The 21,525-nt window shown below is 39.1% G+C and overlaps 1 protein-coding gene across 12 annotated transcripts in view; it reads right to left on the bottom strand.

Moving 5' to 3' along the window:
• DNAH8 (dynein axonemal heavy chain 8) overlaps nt 1-21,525 on the bottom strand; it is a 343,702-nt gene that overhangs the window by 159,883 nt on the left and 162,294 nt on the right. For all 12 annotated transcript variants that reach the window (XM_055263328.2, XM_063632277.1, XM_063632276.1 and 9 more), the window contains 7 exons: nt 19,501-19,738; nt 12,339-12,481; nt 11,935-12,069; nt 11,393-11,515; nt 8,401-8,614; nt 4,617-4,726; nt 219-382 (listed from right to left, as the gene is read on the bottom strand). In XM_055263328.2, the coding sequence (XP_055119303.2) occupies nt 219-382; nt 4,617-4,726; nt 8,401-8,614; nt 11,393-11,515; nt 11,935-12,069; nt 12,339-12,481; nt 19,501-19,738 (1,127 nt within the window). The remainder of the gene's footprint in view (nt 1-218; nt 383-4,616; nt 4,727-8,400; nt 8,615-11,392; nt 11,516-11,934; nt 12,070-12,338; nt 12,482-19,500; nt 19,739-21,525) is intronic.

The raw sequence follows: 21,525 nt of genomic DNA, 5'->3' as shown, positions 1-21,525 counted from the left end.
TGGTGGTGCATGCCTGTGATCCCAGCTACTGGGGAGGCTGAAGTTGGAGAATCACTTGAACCCGGGAGGCAGAGGTTGTGGTCAGCTGAGATCGCACCATTGCACTCCAGCCTGGACAACAAGAGCAAAACTCCATCTCAAAAAAAAAAAAAAAAAATTAACCAAGTAGTATAAACTTCTCAGGTCATACATTTAAACTCTAGTGCCGCAATATGCACCTGTCTGCAATTACTCTGTTGCACTCGTGTTTGAAAAGGGACAGGAGAATAGGGATTGAAGCGCACTCCTCAGCTTTTATGGTCAACATTCCTTGCCAAATTCTGGAAAGATCTCGAAGATTGAAGATGTAATGAAATTTAGAAGGAGTTGGCAGCATCTTCACCTAGAGATGAAAAAATGTAATACTTTCAATTAGTTTTCAGATACAACTAAAAGTAGAATTACTTTTAGAACTGTCTCACAAATCCTATTTTAGATAAAATCTGCTGAGTAAATAAATCAAGATTAAGTTCATATTTTGTGACAACACGGACAGAAAAAAAATCATAAATAAACCAACTTAGGATTTAAAAGACCATAATCTCTTGGATAGGATGGATTCAAGACCAAGGCACTGGATGCAGATTCCAACACCTTGTTCTACTACCATCAGTTGGCTTTGAACAAGTCACCTCCCCTGAATTCTTATGGACTATATGAATTGTGGGAATAATCTTCCCTAATCATTGGTAGTATATGTGGAAATATGTCATAACAAAAACTGAACGTGAGTTGGTTGTCATGCAGGTAAGAACAATGAATGTTCACTTTTAAAGTTAATAATGGCTATCTTCTATAAATTGATTTGATTAGGGTCCTTAATGTGTTAGGATTTCCATAAATACATCTGCATATCATAACCTGGATTTTCCCGCGTGGATCCAAACTCAGTCAACAGTCTTTCATATATCTGTATATCCATAATAAGTGGACAGGCAAGTCTGACATGCAGCTATACATATAGTAATAAATGTTTTTTCTGTTTGAGCACAAAGACTGTATTATATGCTAATTTACTATTTCTACCAACTTCTGGAATATAAAAAGGCAAAGCTATAAAAATACCACATTCTTACCCAGAGAGATACCCTGTTAAGGGATAACCTCGAGGTACTCTAGATATGGAAAGCATTGATGGTCATGTATAAAGATCATAATTGATATCATTAGCATCAATTTTGAAAGTGAAAATAATGATAATTCTGGTGACACAAACTCCCCATACGCCTATTTCAGCAAAGCAGATGCTTTCTTTAGCATGTGTTCATAAATTAAGCCCTTTCTATACTGAAAAATTACCCTATTGAGTTTGTAATTTTTACAGGCTAATTCACAGTGCTATTTAAAACAGCAAGTAGCATGGGGAGATGAAAATAAAAGAAGTGTAGTTCATCAATTGCCTATCAACTTCCCTCTTTGCTCAGTTCCATTGCAAGCTAAAATGTTCATCCTACCCACTAAAATATAAAACATATAGTTATATTACAAGTATGTAAAAATACTCAAAGTGGTACGGTTATGTGAATATTGCTTTTTTTATAGTATAACACTCCAGCCATGATGGCAGCCATTGGTAACAGGCAGTCATTAAAGGGAATTCTGTAAAAAAAAAAATTCCTTTCTTTCCTTCTTCTTCTCATTATTTGTTAACCTGCTTCTTTCCTTCTCTTCTAATATTTCCCTCTACTTTTCATCACCTTCTTTCTTTTCTGAACTGCTTCTGCCTTAAAGCTATATAAAGTAATATAAAGGTGGGCTGATAGACAAGGCATGAATGGATTAAAAGAGTGCTTTGTGAAGATGGGAGATTTGAAGAAAAGATACAAAGAAGGCTGCTTATGTAGAGGTGGGCAGAGGAGGAAGATTCATTCATTTTTCAATGACTGAGCACCTCCCTGGTTCTTAAAAAGACACAGTGGTAAACAGAGGACAGCTAACTCAGCTGCCATCAAAGGGGCTTTTATTCCAGTGGGGAGAGCCTGAGAATGAACAGGGAACAAATATATATGTAGATATGCAAATAATGATAGAAGCCATGGTTTAAAAAAAAAAAATCAGGGACAGGAGACAGATAATGACTAGAATAGGGGCAAGGGCAGTCACTTTAGAGGATGATTGGAACAGTCCCTCTGAAGGTAAGAGTGATGAGAATGAGCCAACGTATGGTGGCCCAGCAGCGCAATAAACCTGGGGTACTCAGGGAATGGTGAGCAGGGCCACTCGGCTGGAGCAGGGCCACTCGGCTGGAGCAGGATGAAGGCAGGCAAGGGAAGTAAGTGGAGTCTGCTGACATTGTAAGTGGAACTGGGAGTATACTGGTGGTTTTAAGAAGGAGTAAAGATTTCTGCTTTACTTTTTTTTTTGAGACAGAGTCTCGCTCCGTCGCCCAGGCTGGAGTGCAGTGGCGCAATCTCGGCTCACTGCAAGCTCCGCCTCCCGAGTTCATGCCATTCTCCTGCCTCAGCCTCTCCGAGTAGCTGGGACTACAGGTGCCCGCCACCACGCCCGGCTAATTCTTTTTTTTTTTTTTTTCTATTTTTAGTAGAGACGGGGTTTCACCGTGGTCTCGATCTCCTGACCTTGTGATCCGCCCGCCTCGGCCTCCCAGAGTGCTGGGATTACAAGCGTGAGCCACTGCGCCCGGCTCTGCTTTACTTTTTAAAAAATATCATCTAGGACTGTGAAAAGCACAGACTCCAAGAGAGCAAGAAGAAAGCAAGGAGATTGGTTAGGAAGTTACTGCATGGTCCGGGGGACAGGTGATGGGAGCACTTATCAGGGTGGTCACGGGGGGATGGCGAGGAGGGCTCAGCTTTGGGGTAGATTTTGAAGGGGAGATCACTGAGATTCGCTGATGGACTGGATGTAGGCCATGAGGAAGACATAAATCAAGGATGGTGTCCAGTAATTTCAACCTAAGAAGCAGGATAACTGGTGCTGCTACTAAGATGCAGAAGTCTGAGGGAGGATTGTATTTAAGGACATTTAAGAGTTCTGTTTGGACATGGTAACTTTGAGATGAGTATCAGACATCAAACACTGATGTCTATTAAGCAGTTAGCAATCGGCCTGGAGCCAGGTAGAGAGGCCTGGGATGGAGATATCCATTTTGAAGTCATCAGCACAGGGGTAATGTTTAAAGCCTTGAAGCTGGATGAGGCCACCTAGGGAAAGAATGTAGATAGAGAAGAGGGCCTGGCATCGAGACCAGGTGCATTTCAGTGTTTAGAGGAGGGAAAGAAGGGGGACTTTAATGAGGTAGCCAGTGCACTAGGAAGAAAATCAAGAATATGGGGACCCTCTGAAGCCAAGTGAAGAAAATATTTAGAGGGATCATTTAGGTCAAATGCTGCTAAAAAGTCAAGTAAGAGGGAGAGGAAAATTAACCTTGAGATGTGGCAAGATCAAGGTCTTTGGTGGCCTTGACGTGAACAGTGGGAATGAAAGCTTGTGCAGAATGGATTAAAGAGGTAAAGAAAAGACACTGAGGACATGGAGCCAGGAAACATCCAAACAAAAGAAACTGATGGAAGACACCTGGAAGGGCAAAGCTTTTCAAAGAACTACATATATAAGCACAGTCAATTGAGCAATAGTCCTGTTGGAAACCACATGTATCTTACCACAGAAAACTATCTCACTCAGTCCCTGCCACTCATTTTTGAGTTTCTTTAAAAGAGGTACAATGGCACGTGCAAAGGCCCTGTGTTGGCAAGGAACAGGGCCCCACACTCATCACTGAAGGTGGCTGCATGGAAGAGCATCTGGTAAGAAACCCCCAAATTCCTCTTCCGATAATTCTGTATCTAGAAATCTCCCAGTCTACCCAGGAATCTGAAAGGCTGGCACACTTCAGGTTTCCCAGGAGACAAGTTTCTGCCCACATGTGTATAATTGGCCTAATGGATGTGTAGTGAATTATGACAACTAATCCTTATCTCCTTCATGGCTTTTTGTCAAATATGTCAACCTCATTTTTATTTCACACCTACACTTAGTTGCCTTTTCATGAGTACTGCCTTAAGTCATCTGGGGACAGCTGCAGGTTTGCTGAGCTTTACTTAGGACAGTGACTTGTGTATGCAAATCTAGCCAATTTTTGTTAAGAACACTTCCATCTATTTACTAACTCACACTCCTGCTCAGAGAAATACACAAGTTGGACTTCAAGTCCTAGTTAGCTGAGAATATCTGGAAATCCATGTATTAAGCCAGTCAATAAGCATTTGAGTGTCTGACATAGTTTGGTAGAGGGAGACAGATAATACAAATAAAGATTTACAAATCAGAGTAACAAGTGGAAATGCAGTGTTCTCATTTCAGCAAAATTCTACTTTGTCCTGGATGTCATGTCTGGTTTATAGTAACATCTCATACATACGGAAAGCATCATTTAGTCAGATCATTTGCTCCCTGGAAGGAAAAGGTGTTGTAAATCTATTTGAGCACATCATTTGTCTTTTCCAAAAAACACCACTATATATGATATTATGATAACTTAATGAGCCATGAGGTGAGAACTAGGGCTGAATAATAGTTGCCTTTTTAAAAATTATTGAAGACAAACCATTCTGTACCTTAGTCCATTGCCACAGCACTCTGCCCACTGAGACTAAATTCACAATCATCTCACATATTTGAGGCTTGAAACTTCTACAAGGATCAAAGTATCCACATCCAATAATTCCTGAAAGATAAGCAAGATTGAAGGTATAAGCTTACCAAAAGATTTCCAAGTATATGTTTATCCCAGTAAACAAATCATTACAAGGCTGACTAAGCTGGGTGTTGTTCAGAATTTTTCTCAAGGGATCAGCTAAGACTGGGAGTCAGTAGTGGATCCAGGCAAGCTGAGTATGCAGTGATAAGTGTTTTATACGTATTGATTCATTTAATCCCCCACCCAGCACCCTACAAGAAAAAAAATACAAGGTAGGTATTATTACTAGTCCCATTTTAACATGAGCTTAGTAACTTGCTCAAAGTTACACAGCTTGCATGCAGACAAAGTTGAGATGTGAACCCAAGCAACCTGGCCCTAGAGTCTGTACATCAGCATTCGCCCTGAAGCGTACGTGAGCTTAGAGAGTAGTCCCTCATCTTACAGAGAAGGAGACCAGGCCCAGACAGGTGAAGCCGATTGTTCAAGGTCACATGGACTGGTATTGGCAGAACTGGAATCAGGACCACTTTTTCCAACCTACAGTCAGTCACCACTCTGGCCTGGGCTGGACATGCAACATTCCTAGGGAACACCCAGCAAAGTGATGGTCTGACCATCATTATCACTCTCAGAAAGACTGGGGTGTAGGTTTAGAGACTGTTCTCAAAGTCTCAGAATGTCTTTGATTTAGACTGAAGAAAGATTTACTCTGCTTCACTCCAGTGAGACTACACACATAGTGTGTTCAGTTCTGAGCATGGTATTTTCAGAGGAATATGAAAATGAGTATACGCTCAGAGATGCAGAACAGGTTGATGAAGAGTGGAGACTAAAGAAACTGGAGTTTGTTCACACTAATTGAAGAATTGCCCTGGGGAAACATGAAATTTTCCTCCAAATCATGGTTGGTTGTGGTTGGTTGTGCTAAGTGCCTGTAAAGCCTGTTTGCTTCCCCAAATCCTATATTCTAGATTTCCACCTTCCTGTGGGACAACCATGTTATAAGAAGCATGAGAAAGGGATTAGCAACACCCATCTGCCAAGCACTAGCTAAAAGGCCTTGATTGGGCAGTTATTTCACTTCTCTGAGGCTCAGTTTCTGGTTGGTTTGCTTTCCATATTTGTTTAAATGTGTCAGTCATACTGAAGAGTATGTCAAATAGCTTAACAAATAACAAACTCTCATGTACAGACCACCAGATTGATAACTATAACCTTGCCCAGCACATTAGAAGCCCCCGTACGTTCATCCTTGTTCACAATTCCTCCCTTCCTCCAGAGGTCGCCACTTCTCTTTAATATAATCAGTAACTTGCTTTTCTTTATAGCTTTACCAGGTTAGGTTTTTGAACTTTTGAACTGGTAAAAAAAAAAAAAAAAAAAAAAACTTTTGAAATTCAGTTTAACGGAATTGTATTTTTCCTGTGATTTGCTTCTTGCAATTCAGCATTGTATTTCTGGGCTTCATCCATGGTGAAGCATGTAGCTATATTCACTCATTTTCACTGCTGCACAGCAGGCCACTGTGTGCCTGTGACAGGATGTATTTATCCAGTTTTACTAGTGACAAATATCTGGATTATTTCACGTTTTTGCCATTGTGCACACTGCACTATGAGCATTTTTGTATAAGTCTGCTGGCATGCATGTGCAAAATCAACTACAGATGGATTGAGGCCCCAGATATGGAAGGCAAAACTATACAATGTCTGGAAGAAAACATAAGAGAATACCTACCTGTATGGTGTCTGGATAGAAAAGGACTTCTTGAGACTCAGAAAACCCAAACCATAAAGGAAAAAATGACAATTTGGCATAAACCTAGAAGTGGTACTGCAAGGGATGGGCACATGCCCTACTTTACCAGCAGTGATGCCAAATTGTTATCCAAAGCATTTGTAGGAATTGACACTCCGGCCAGCAGGCGATGAGAGTCTCAGTTGCTTCACATTCTCACCAATGCTTGATTTTGTCAGAATTTTTTATTTTTGCAAATCTAGTGGGTATGAAATGGTATTGCTTGGTGTTTCTCATTTGTATTTTCCAGAATACTAATGATGTTTACCATCTTTACTTTGTTTATTGGTTATTTAGCTTCCTCTTTTTAAAGTGCCTTAGTTGTTTGCCCATTTTTATATCAGGTTGTTTCCTTTTCTTGACTGATTAATTTATAGGATTTCTCTAAATATTCAGAATATGAAATTTTTGTTGTTATTATATGTTAAAAATTTTTCTTCCACTTTGAGGCTTGTCTTTTCACTCTCTTAATGTTATTTGTTAATGAAGAGAAGTTTTACATTTCAATCTAGTCAAATTCGTATATCTTTTTCTTTATTTTTGTGCTTTCTGAGTCTCATTTATGAAATCCTTTCCTACTCAGAGGTCACTCAACTATTTCCCTATATTTTCTTCCAAATGTTTTATAGCCTTGCCTTCCATATTTAGGTCCTTATCTCATCTGTAGTTGATCTTGTTATTGGCATGAGGTAGCTGTCCAAATTCGATTATTTTCCTATAAGAATTACTAAGTATGCCAGAACTACTTATTAAAAGTCTGCCCTTTCCCGGACGGGCGCGGTGGCTCACGCCTCTAATCCCAACACTTTGGGAGCCCGAGGCGGGCAGATCACCTGAGGTCAGGAGTTTGAGACCAGTCTGGCCAATGCGGTGGAACCCCGTCTCTACTAAAAATACAAAAAAATTAGCCGGGTATGCTGGCAGGCGCCTGTAATCCCAGCTACTTGGGAGGCTGAGGCAGGAGAATCGCTTGAACCTGGGAGGCAGGGGTTGCGGTGAGCTGAGATCATGCCACTGCACTCCAGCCTGGGTGACAAGAGTGAAACTCCATCTCAAAAAAAAAAAAAAAAAAGTCTGCCCTTTCCCTTCTGACTACAGTACTTGCTGTATCAAATAATTAATGTTCTTATATGCACGGATCTGTTTCTCGTGTATGTAAGAGGTTTTGGGGTGGATTGGGGGTTTGTTTTTTGGTTTTTTAGACAGGTTCTTCCTCTGTTACCCAGGCTCGAATGCAGCGATGTGATCATAGCTCACTGCAGCCTCGACCTCCTAGGCTCAAGCAATCCTCCGGCCTCAGCCTTCCACGTAGCTAGGACTACAGACGTGTGCCACCATGCCCAGCTAATGTTTTAAACTTTTTGTAGAAATGGGGTCTTTCTATGTGCCCAGGCTGCTCTTGAACTCCTGGCCTCCAGCAATCCTCTCACCTTGGTCTTCCAAAGTGCTAAGATTATAGGCGTGGGCTGACCTACACATAAGTTTTGATGGCACAATTTATGTGATTCGATGTTACATTTGATGTCAAGAATCTCATTTTCATTAACATATTGAAGTGCTACATTTGACTTTGTATACCGTTAATCTGTGATCTTTGTGCTGTCATTTATTGGCCCAAATTTCTCTGATAAACCATGTCCTGAAAACCAAAACACAAAGGTTCCTTTACGTCTAATGTTAACTTTCAACAAGCCTATTTTTAAGTATCTCTGAGTCTGAGAATAGGCTATAAGCATAGGTCACCTTAGTATTGAGTCCCTCTTTCCTGGTGTTTAGCTCTCCATTTCACATACCTAACCCCACTTTAGACAGAGACTTTTTGTCTCTTAAATGAAATTTTGTGTGGTTTATGTCCATTATTATAATGCAATAAAATAATTAAAGACTAAGAATATTCATACCAAAAATTTTGTCTATTGAAGCATTTGAAGGCAATGTACAATTAAACACAGTAAATTGTCTTTTTAAACGTTGTGGAATATCATTTCGACCACCTCCAGGGTGGATCATTGCTGCTATGAGCTGCACATCAACAATAGTAGTGAAGTCTCCAGGCTTGTCCAAGCTGTACATTCCTTCCATTTCCATCATCTGTCGCACAATCTCATTAGTTATCTGAAATTTCACACAGCAATATTTTTGTAACATATCACTATCATATTCCTCCATAACTTCAATAAAATAGTACAAATAAGATTAGAAGAAAACATTAAACTCTTATCAACGAAGTGTTTGTGAATGTCGATGATCACCTTCAAGGTAATTTGACTTAAATGATGCCACCCATGAACTCTAGATCATAAGTTAAACATGCATGGTCCAAGTCCAAGGTGCCTTTTACCACACTGATCAAACTAATTTCCAAATAAATTTAGATACGTGAGTTATAAGATATTTGGTTAAATTACATTTGTACTCCAAGTTACAACAAGTTTTACTGTAGACATCTTTCATACTCAATATTCAAAAAAAAACCTTTAGATCAGAATGTAGGATGGTTTCATTCCTGAGCTTTCGATATTATATTACTGTTTTGGCTTTTGGTTTTATGTTCTCATCTTATCTTCTCTGCAGCCTCCAACACTGCCAACCCCCCTTCTTGGAAATGTTACCTCTCTTGGTTTCAGAGGCTTGTTTTTTTTCCAGGTCCACCTCAGGGCTCTGGGATCACTTCCTAAGCCACTCTTCGTCCACTCATCCCTCACATGTAACTGTTCTCCAGGGTTCCATCCTGGGCTCTTTCCTCTTCTCATTATTCCAGGAAATGCTATCTCAACCCTATATTCTAAAGAATCTCAAATCTGTAACTCTAGCTTCAGATTCTCTTCTAAGCTCTACACCTGTATATTCAAGTCTCTATTGAGCATCTCTTAGTGGGTATCACACAAGCACCTCAAATATAACCGTCTTTCAATTAACCAACATTCCATGAATGACTACTGTGTGCCAGCCTCTCCTATAGCATAGACAAAATTTTCTGTCTTCATGAAGAACACATTCTAGTGGTGAGAGACAAGATGTACAGATGCATGTTGATATGTAAATAATAATGGTATACTCTAAGACTTTTGTAGAATATAGGATGGGCTCAAGGGTGTGACTCAAGGAGAGCAGGGGAGGCTTCACCTGACATGATATATAAGCCAAGACCTGAAGAAGGCGAGAAAGCAAGCCAGTTCGATACCTAGGGGAAGAGCACTCTAGGCAGAGGAAACTGCAAATGCAAAGGTACTGAGTAAACACCATATCCAGAGTATACAAAGATCAGTAAATGTGGTGGAAGCAAAGAGTCATGGGAAGAGGGAGAGGAGGTCAAACTGTGTAGAGTCTTGGATCATGGTAAGGATTTTGGTATTTATATTCTACAAGTCTCTTTGGAGGATGTTGACCAGAAGAGTGTGTCATGATCTAACTCTTGTTTTCATTGGTTGATGATGTGAGAACAAGCTGAGAAGGGTAAGGGAGACAGGAGGCAGTGAGGAGGCATCTGCAATGATCAAGAAGAGCTGGTGGCGGGTGGCGCCAGGTGGCAGCAGTGGAGGTGTTGAGTAGTGGTCAAATTTCAGACATAGTGTGAAGATAGAGCCAACATGATTTTCTGACAGAGTGACTGTGGAGGTGCTATTTGCTGAGAGAGAGAAGACTGTTGGAGGAGCAGGTGTTGGAGGTGTTAAGTTTGTGATCCAACCAGACATCTCTAGTTGGATACATGAGTTTGGAATTCAGGAGCGCTTTGGCTTATGGAAGCATGAACCTGATCTAAACATGCCTCCACCCTCCTCGCCTTCCAGGAACTGCTGAGGTCTATCTGCCTTGGAGCAGACAGAGGCCATACAGAACTGTTTGGTTTTTCGCCTCAGGACGAGTACTGAGCTTCTAGCGGTGTCTGAGGTGAATAGAGATAAAGAGCAAAATGGGACCTGTCCTGGTAGAGCCAAAGTAGATGGTGTCAATGAGACAGTGTAGGTCGGTGAGAGGGAGGCGTTGGGGATCCCATACGGACTTCTGGCAACATCGGTGAGGTCTCCTGATGGGGAGTGACCTGGGTGGATAGATGATCACAACTAGGACACGGTGAGTGGCACAGTTAAATAAATAAATAAATAGTTGTTTGGTTTTTCATTTTTTGTTTTTGTTTTTCTGAACATCAGGTACTTCTCAGAAATTATGCAGAACAAGAGGTTAGGGCAAGGATGAAACCCTGGGAAAAGGCAGAAGAGAGGAGCTAAGAAAGGACACTGAAGTCAAGTAGCCAAAGAGAGAGGAGGCATTTGCTGTAAAAAACCACGTAGGAGACAGGTGTGATGGCTCATGCCTGTAATCCCAGCACTTTGGGAGGCTGAGGCGGGTGGATCATCTGAGGTCAGGAGTTCAAGACCAGCCTGGCCAACATGGTGAAACCCTGTCTCTACTAAAAATACAAAAATTAGCCAGGTGTGGTGGCGGGCACCTGTTATCCCAGCTACTCAGATGGCTGAGGAAGGGAGAATTGCTTGAGCCCGGGAGGTGGAGCTTGCAGTGAGCTGAGATCATGCCACTGCACTCGAGCTTGGGTGACAGAGCGAGACTCCATCTCAAAATGTTAAATGACGAGTTAATGGGTGCAGCACACCAACATGGCATGTGTATACATATGTAACAAACCTGCATGTTGTGCACATGTACCCTAAAACTTAAAGTATAATAAAAAAATAAAAAAATAACAAAAACAAAAAAAACACATAGGGATTTAAGAAAGGAGAAACTCAGCTATAACAGAGAAGTCAGAGAAACACTGAGGATTGGCAGTAGACTTAAAAACAAAGTTTTTAACAAAGTTATTAACATATATATATATATATACACACAAAAATACAAATTCAGGATCATCTATATGAGATATTTCAGCCATACCTGATCTCCCCACTCATTAATCACAGGCATATTAATATCATCAATAAATACAGTCATTTTTCTCCCTCCTGGTGGCCCATATGTGCTTCCCATTCGCTTATCCACGTAGCTTTCAATTGTTCTCTAGAGAGAAGGAAATGGTTTGTCTTATGTGTTAGATTTTAATCCATATTTCTAAAAATAATGAGCATTCTTATCAGAGTAGAACATAATTTACTTATGCATTTAATAAGTATACATATAATTATTAAAATATATGTTGTTAAATTTTTTAAAATAAGGCATTGGAGTTTTATCCTTCATTTACATTACAGTAGATATGCTCCAAAGTTCAGCGGCAGTCTCAATATTAGGTCAAAGTATGCTATTTGGATTTGCCTTCAACCTTAGCCTTAGGAAAGCTAAATAGCTGAATGCCAAGTGCAGCATGATTTCTTTTGAATACATAATATTGTCACATTTTATATGTGTACACATTTTATTGTAACCACTAATTTAAAATGTATTATGTTTATAATATTACAGCAAATGATGGATTTCACCTGAAACATCATTGGTTCTGTGGCAGATGAAAAGTTTAGACTTTTGGATAGCTGTACTTCAGGATCATATTTTTTCAAATAGGCCTTAACCATGACAGTTTTTGCAGTTCCCTGCTCTCCTGTGAGCAAAACAGCCTGCAATCATAGGAAAATAGTGTTGAAATGTGTTACGACTTGTTTAGTTTCAAATATCTTATGATTCTATGGGCTAGTCTTCTATAAATTAATATAACTAATTTTTAATAACTTTTTAGAATTACATCTATCATCAAAATAAGTCCCAGTTGTATTACAGATCTAAATGTAAAATGTGTACTATAAAAGTGCTGGAAGAAAATATGGGTGCATATTCCCGTGGACACGGATGGTTTGTGATCATTTAAGGAACTATCTATTAAACTTACTTTATGTTGTTTTGCAATGGTGTCTATCAAAAAATTTGTTCTAACATTGTCAACATTTGGAACCAAAATTGATGAATATTCCGGAATACTGTCAGTTGGATAATAATAAGGCTGAAGTGTCTTATTCCAGTGCTCCCAATCACCTATATAATAAATAAAATTTCATCTTAATAGAACTATATTCTGTGAAAGTTATCTCATAATACAAAAATGTTAAGTGCAATAAACAATCAATAGAATCATATAAACATCTAAAATGTTTTCCTAAAACATGTTAATATATCTGCTTATCTTATGTCTACGGCATTTGATAATTTGTTTTGCCTTTTTTTATAAAGTCAGCTTTTTAAAAAACTTTTAGGTTCAGGGATACATGTGCAGGTTTGTTAGATATACAGGGGTTTGTTGTACAGGTGATCTCATCACCAGGTAATAAGCATAGTACCCAATATATAGTGTTTTGATCCTCACCCTCCTCCCACCCCCAACCCTCACGTAGGCCCCAGTGTCTGTTGTTCCTTTCTTTGCATCCCTGTGTACTCAATATTTAGCTCCCACTTATAATTGAAAATACACAGTATTTGATTTTCTATTCCTGAGTTAGTCTGCTTAGGATAATGGCTTCCATCTCCATCCACGTTTCTTCAAAGGACATAATCTCATACTTTTTTATGGCTGCATAGTATTCCATGGTGTATGTGTACCACATTTTCTTTATCCAGTCTAATACTGATGGGCATTTAAGTTGATTCCATGTCTTTGCTATTGTGAATAGTGCTGCAATGAACATATGCATGCATGTGTCTTTATGGTAGAATGATTTACGTTCCTTTGAGTATAATACCCAATAATGAGATTGGTGGGTTGGATGGTAGGTCTGGTTTAAGTTCTTTGAGAAATCACCAAACTGCTTTCCATAATGGCTGCACTAATTTACATTCCCACTAGCAGGGTAGAAGCATTTCCATTTCTCCACAACCTCTCCAGCATCTGTTATTTTTTGTAAAGTTGGCTTTTAAATTGCTAAATCACCCATCCGGAGAAACCGTGCCTGAAATGGAATTAAAGTCAGCTGGTGGTAAAACCAGTAATGTAATGGATACCTAGCAGAAAAGCCACATCAACTGAAAAGATGGGAAAGACCAAAAAAAGAGTAAACTGTTTACTAGATATAGAGTATTTGCATAAGAAATTGACTTCAAGGCCAGGCACAGTGGCTCATGCCTGTAATCCCAGCACTGTGGGAGGCTGAGGCAGGTGGATCAGCTGAGGTTGGGAGTTCGCGACCAGCCTGACCAACATGGAGAAACCCTGTCTCTACTAAAAATACAAAATTAGCCGGGCCTGGTGGTGCACGCCTGTAATCCCAGCTACTCGGGAGGCTGAGGCAGGAGAATCACTTGAACCTGGGAGGCGGAAGTTGTGGTGAGCCGAGATTGTGCCATTGCACTCCAGCCTGGGCAACAAGAGTGAAACTCCATCTCAAAAAAAAAAATTGATTTCAAAAATTTATTTACATTTTAGCATCTCTGGATGTTCCTTACAATCTATGGTACTGTACCATTGCTGTTGCTAGGCAAATTGTATTAGCATTATTCCTATCATTGCCATTGAAATTGAATTACTTTCATTGATAAGTTTAGCCTCTATTTTAAATGTCTTCAAAAAGATTATACAACGATTCAGAATTATACCCAAAAGTTTCTGTGTACACAGAATGCATGGAAAGAGAGCATACATTGATATTGGTGAAACAATGATGAACAAATGCTCATCATTGGAGTAATAACCCCAATTTCATGTTTTCTTGAGAAAGTAAGCAAAAATGAGTATGTTTAACTTCTAAAACACTGCCAAACTATTTTCCAAAGTGGCTGTGCCATTTTGTAGCATATGAGGGCTCCAGGTGTTCTATTACGGCACCAATATTTGGCATTATTAACCTTTTTAATTGTAGACATTCCAGTGGCTGTGTGATGATACCCACTGTGGGGGGTTTTGTTTTTGTTTTTGTTTTTTTGAAGCAAGGTCTGGCTCTGTGGCCCAGACTGGAGTGTAGTGGTGCGACCTCAGCTCACTGCAGCCTCCGTCTCCGGGTTCAAGCAATTTTCCTGCCTCAGCCTCCTGACTAGCTGGGATTACAGGCACCCGCCACCACGCACAGCTAGTTTTTGTACTTTTAGTAGAGACGGGGTTTCACCATGTTGGCCAGGCTGGTCTCGAAGTGCTGACTTCAAGTGATCTATTCGCCTTGGCCTCCCAAAGTGTTGGGATTACAAGCGTGAGCCACTGCGCCCAGACCCCATTGGGGTTTTAATTTGCATTTCCCTGACGACCAATGATGTTAAATATCTTTCACATGCCTTTTTCACCTTTCACATATCTTATTTAGCAAAGTATCAATTGAAATTTCCTCCCCATTTTAAAATTTAGATTGGTTGCCTATTGATAGTTATTGGATTATAGGAGTTCTTTACATATTCTGGATAAATTTTTTTTTATCAGATATATGTTTCAAATAGTTCTTTACAGTCTGTGGCTGGGCTTTTCATTTTCTTAATAGTGACTTTTAAACAGCAAAAGAGATCTTTCCCCCATCGCACTGGCTAGATTTTGCTATTTCAAATAGCAAAATAATCTTTAAATAATGTTTAAGATCTGTCCCCTTATGTGGGCCTTCTTTAGCTTCTCTCAGTGCAGTTTTACAGGTTTAGTATACAGATCTTACATATATTTTGTTAAATTTATTCCTCAGTATTCTTTTTTTGGATTCTAATTTTGTTTGTGTGTTTTTAAGACAGAGTCTCACTCTGTCTCCCAGGCTGGAGTGCAGTGGCACAATCTCAGTTCACTGCAACCTCTGCCTCCCGGATTCAAGCTATTCTCATGCCTCAGCCTCCTGAGTAGCTGTGCTTACAGGCACGTACCACAACACCTGGCTAGTTTTTTTGTATTTTTTTAGTAGATACGGGGTTTCACCATGTTGGCCAGGCTGGTCTCGAACTCCTGACCTCAGGTGAGCTGCCCCACTCGGCCTCCCAAAGTGCTGGGATTACAGGTGTGAGCCACCACACCCAGCCTTGGGTTCTATTTTAACTGGTATTTTTAAAGTTCAATTTTCAATTGTTTGTTGTGAGCATATAGAAATATAACTTATCAAATGTACGGCCCTTTTGTCCTGTGACCTTGCTAAAATCCTTTAGTAGTTCTAATAACTTTTTGAAGATTCCACAGATGGTCATGTCATCTGCAAATAAAGAGAACTTTACTTGTTCGTTTCTAATCTATAGACATTTGATTTTTCCCCTCACTGCACTGGCTAGAACCTTTAGTACAATGTTGAATAGAAATGAAATTGAATACAGGTGAGAAAGACATCCTTGTTTTGTTCCTGATATTGGGAAGGAAGTATTTAGTTGTTTACCATTCCGCATAACGTTAGCTGTAGGTTTTTTGTAGATGTTGTCAGAATGATAAAGTTCCTATTTCATCACAGAAGAGTGTCAAATTTTGCCAAATGCTTTTCTTCATTCATTTAGATGACTGTTTATGGCTTGCTTAGTTTTTAGCCTAATATAGCAGATTATATTGATCAGTTTTTGAATGTTGATCTTCCATTCCTAGAATAAAAGCCACAGTTGGACTTTTGTATACTATCGGATGTGTTATAATTTTATTAAGAAATTTTCATCAATGTTCCTGAAGAATATTGGCCCATAGTTTTTTTTTGTTTTTGTTTTTGTTTTTCTTGGAATGTCTTTCTCTGGTTTTGGTATCAGGTAACACTGTCCTTATGAAATGGGCTGGGAAGTGTTTCTTCCTGTTGTATGTTTTATATCTTTTGGAAGAGTTTGTGTACAGTTGGTATTATTTCTTCCTTAAATATTTGGTCGAATTCACCAATAAAATCATCTTGGCCTGGTGTTTTTCTTTGTGGGAAGGTTTTTAACTACAAATTCAATTTCTTTAGTAGATAAAGGGCTATTTAGGATATCTTTTTCTTCTTTTTAAATTTTATTATAAATTGACAATTTATAATTGTATATATTTATGGGGAACAAAATGTTACGGTTTATGGATATAATGAGGAATTATTACAAGCGAATTAACATATCAATCACCTCAAATGCTTATCATTTTTGTGTGTTGAAAATATTTGAAATTTACTCTTTTAGCAATTTTGAAACGTACAACACACTGTTATTAACTATATTCAGCATGCTGTGCAATACCCAGTTCTTCTTCATGATGGTTGGTAGTTTATATCTTTCAAGAAAGTTGTCCATTTCATCTTCATTGTCAAATGTGTTTTTGTAAAGTTGTTTCTAATACACTCATGTCATGTTTCTAATGTTTGTGAGGTCTGTAGTGATGTTCTCTTTCATCCTTGACTATGGTAATGTATGTCTTCTCTTTTGTTCTGATGTCTCTAACAAGAGATTTATTTGTTTTATTGATCTTTTCAGATCCATCTTTTTGTTTCATTAATTTTTTTCTGTTGCTGTCCTATTTTTTGTTTCATTGATTTCTACTTTGATCATTGTTCTTTTTTCTGCTTACTTTGGGTTTAATTTGCTTTTCTTTTTCTAACTTATTAAGGAAGAAGTTGAAATCATTGTTTTGAGACCTTTCTTCTTTTCTAGTAAAGACATAAAGTGCTGTAAAGTCTCCCTATCGAGAATTGTTATATGACCCAGAATATCTTGGTAAGTGTTTTCTGTGCACTGGAAAAGAATGTATATTCTGCTGTTTTGGGCTGAAGCATTCTATAATTTTGAATTCAGGGTATTAATAGTGTTGTTAAAGTCTTCCATATATTTACTAATTTTGTCTATTTGTTCTATCAATTATTCAAAATATTGACACCTTTAGTATAACTGTGGATTTGTCTATCCATTTCTATTGTTCTCTGACACTTCCTCCCTGTGCAGATTTCTCCTCTCTGGTGCTCTGCCCTGCAAATTCCAGCCAGCTTGGCCTCTCTCAAATCAACCTCTGCCTTCTCATTTGGTGAGACAGCCTATTCTGTTTGATCTTCCCCTCCCTGGGCTGCTGCTAGAAACTGCATCCACGCAATAAACTAGTGCAATCACCTTGTTTCACTTCCCTCTGTGATTTCAGTACCATAGTGCCTGTTGTCCAATGTCTGAAAAAAAACTGTTTTACACATTTTGTCCAGTTTCCTATCTTTCTAATATAAGAGGTTAAACCCAGTCCCCATTACTCCATCTTGTCTGGAAGCATAAGTCTCCTTACTTAATTTTAAATCTATGAATGACGTCTTCTCCAAAGATGTTAATGTCCATAAAAAAAATTAAAAGGATGGATGAAGAATGAGTTAAGAAAGGGCTGGCTAGAAGTCAGCTGGAGTGGACATGTTAGGGCCCTAAATGACCACTAAGTACTTAGTATCTTAGTTCATTTCGTGGCCACAAATGCTCGGGCAAATAAATTTCATCAAAAGTAGTTATTTAGGGTGGCAATATTGAATGCCTGCAACCCCTCAATATTTTAGACAACAGACCACTTCAGGACCACCTTGAAGAAGGAATATGAATCTAGATTGTTGTCAACCTTTTGTTAACATCGCCATTAAAAATAAGAAAACACCATCAGCTAAACTTACAGAACCAGTCCTGGCTACTTGGAAGAAGATGTCACAAACATCAGTGGACTGCTCTTTAAGAAATGTAGCAATGCGTATTTTTGACGGCACAGAGGAAGGTAATTATTTTATTGGCATCCTTATTAGATGCCATCTCAATCCCCTAACCAAGGCTTTGCCATGGTTGGAAAATTGCTGCTGATGAATTTCACTCTCTGAGTAACTTGGGGCCCGGCCTCTGAATAAGGACAAGGCGCTCAGAGGGAGGCAATCTGAACCTTCAAACATCGTAGAACTCTGGCTGCTCAGAAAGCAGCGCTGTGGAGGAGCTTGGCTCTGGATTCTAAGGGAGTGCATATCTAGATTTAAAGATTCCTTTGTTAGTTTGCATTTTGAGTTACAGCGCCCTTTTGCCATCTCAAACCTTTAGCAGCATCTAACACATGTAATAGAATTATTGGCCATTCTGGTTAAAGATGGCCCACTGAAAAAATTTATTTATCTCATTCCCTTTCAAACACAAATTTCCACTTAATCCTCAGTTTCAGTATGATTCTCCCACTCTTAAATGTGCCTGGTGTCCCCAAGTCTAGGAAACCCTCTATTTTACACTATCCAAACAGTAACTCTTTATTTAATCTTACCAGTGTGGGGAAGGCCGATTGTCTGGCAGCAGGGCTTTGGAAAGCAGCCCAGGAGGTCTTTTTCTCAAACAGACTTATAACCAGCCCTGTGGTTTTTAGCTCAACTTTCGCCCCAGTTTCCACTTCCTGAGCCCTTTGAATGTCCTGTGACGTGCGCTTCTCAATTGCTTCTCAGCTCTTCCCACTGCCAATGTGCTAAATCGACTGCCACTTACCTTACTGCTTTCTTGCTTTCAAAATTTGGTTATTGCTGTCTACTCTCCTGCTCTAGTTATCCTTCAGTTTATTCATTAAAACAAACAAACAAACAAACAAAAACATTGCTGTTTTTGAGTTTTTAGGAAGCATATTTTTCCTCCTTGGGACTTTGAAGAATTAGGGCCTGGGCTCTAGATGAAAGCACCAAGTTCAAGGGTATTTCTTTTAAGGAGCAGTGAGCTGGGCCTGGCCATACATGGAAGGCTGGGGGGCTAAGGTGACAGCGCTGGACCTTAAGGAATCTGCTATGTTCATTCTCTACTCATTCTGGCATTCCCAACAGGGAAGTGTGGGGCTGATCCGTTACGTGTATTAGCATGCTTTGCATCACGAAGAATCTGTGTTCTCCACGCTGCTACCTTTCCTATTCCAGCATTAGAAAGTAGATGATGTACAAGGTATTACTAACTTATTTATGCCAGATTTTACTAAGCCCACTCCAAAAGGAGAAGTCAAGAGTCTCAATATCAGTTTCTGGCACAATTCATATGCAAAATTCCACTCTCTTTCAAATACATGCCCTTTTCAAAATGGTATTAACAATTATGTTCTCATAATTATTTTAATGTTCTCTCATAGAAGAGTTTATGAAAGCTTATATTTTCTCATTTGAAAAAAAAGTCATTTCATTTAAGGTATAGTTCAGCGGGCTTACCATAATCAGTAACATAAAACTCATACATGGTTTGATTTGAGCCTTTAGGTATTTCTGGTAAGTCCAACTTGCTTTCATGCTGTTGTAAGAAGGCTTCAAGCTTTTCTCTGCTTTCCAATTCCAGAAGGGCTCCTAAACTCCACATTAGGCCAAACACAAATAATTTATGAAGATGTTCGACACAGGAAACACCGCCTTCTTCTTTGGAGGGAATTAACCCTTCCAGAAGATTGAGAGACTGAAAATGTTTCAAATAAAATAAATTTTTAAATTAAAATATTGAAAATAAAAAATTGTAAATAATAATAAAATTAAAAGGAGGAAGGAAGAGAGAAAAAAATAGATATATCTCAAGCTATTGCTTGATCACCATCCTATAGCCAACAGCACGTAGAAGAAAGGCTATCCTGTTTTAGACAGGCAGCATGGTCTAGCAGAAAGGATGCTGAACTGAAAATCTGCTACTGTGGTTTCAACCCCCAGCTCATCCCACTGACCTCTCTGAGTCTCAATTTCCTACTGGGAAAGCAAAAGGCCTAGACTAGATGTTAGCAGCTAAGGTAGCTACTGGTTCTAAAGTTTAGTTATCCAAATTTTCCAGATCAAAGATTCTATTTCTTTGTAACATTTTGCAGGACTTAGCAAACTGTGGCCCTAGAGGCTGGCCACCTGTTTGGTAAATAAAGTTTTATTGGAACGCATACACAGTCACACTCATTCACTTATGCATTGTCTCTAGCTGCTTTTGTGCTACAACAGCAAAGCTGAGTGGTTGAGACAGAGAGTTGTGCAAAGCCTAAAATATTTATTAATACTACCTGGCCCTTTAAGAAAAAGTGTGCCAATGCCCTACAGCATCAGAAAGAAAACTACAGTAGGACATCCTTGGTCTTTCAAAACAAAATTACTTCAAAATAAAATATTGTTTTCTATTATCCATTTTAAAGTAATTACTAAATAATTCACTGATTTGGGCCTTATATATTGTTTCTAATCTACCCACAAATGACTGACATCTCTTAACTGAGAATCAAAGCTCTAGAATGTGTAAGGAGAGATCACCTATAGATCAGAATTAGGAGAGCCCTTGAAGATCTATGATTAATTCTGTTTTAACTCAAAGACTAATAAGGAAAACCGAGTAGGAAAAAAAGAATGCTAGCTGGGCATGGTGGCTCATGCCTGCAATCCTAGCACTTTAGGAGGCTGAGGCAGGAGGACTGCTTGAGTCCAGGAGCCTAGACCAGCCTGGGCAACATACAGAAACCCTGTCTCTACAAAAAATCTAAAAATTAGCTGGGCATGGTGGTGTGTGCCTGTAGCCCCAATAACTCCAAAGGCTGAGGCAGGAGGACAGCTTGAGCCCAGAACTTCAAGGTTGCAGTGAGTTATGATTGATTGCACCACTGCACTCCAGCCTGGGCAACAGGCAAGATCTCGTTGAAAGAAAAGAAAGAAAAGAAAAGGAAAGAAAAGAAAGGAAAAGAAAAGAGAGAGAGAGAGGGAAGGGAAGGGGAGGGGAGAAAGAGAGTGAGAGAAAAGAAAGAAAGAAAGAGAGAGAGAGAGAGAAAGAAAGAAAAAGAAAGAAAAAGAGAAAAGAGAAAGAAAGAAGAAAGAAAAAAGAAAAAGAAAGAAAGAAAGAAAAAGAAAAAGAGAAGGAAAGAAAGAGAAAGAGAAATAGAAGGAGGAAGGAAGGAAGGAAGGAGAAAGAGAAAGAAAAAGAAAGAAAGAAAAAGAAAGAGGATGGGAGAAAGAAAGGAAGAGGAGAAGAAGGAAGAAAGGAAAAAAACAATGCTACAACTACTTGTCAGATAATTTTTATTTAAAGATTTTCCTTACCTGTTATATGCTAAATTTCCAAAGCCAAGATTGCCTCCCAAGTTTTCTTGATTGCAACAGGCCCCTTTCTGTTCTTTCCCACGAAGCTACCAACTTTATTTATTTATTTTTATTTATTTATTTATTTATTTTGAGACAGGGTCTCACTCTGTCTCCCCAGCTGGAGTGCAGTGGTGTGATCTTGGC

The sequence above is a fragment of the Symphalangus syndactylus genome, chromosome 23, assembly GCF_028878055.3.
Source record: "Symphalangus syndactylus isolate Jambi chromosome 23, NHGRI_mSymSyn1-v2.1_pri, whole genome shotgun sequence".
NCBI classification, from domain to species: Eukaryota; Metazoa; Chordata; class Mammalia; order Primates; family Hylobatidae; genus Symphalangus; species Symphalangus syndactylus.
Note: the sequence above shows the minus strand (reverse complement) of the source record. Positions and strands in the feature narration are given on the sequence as shown.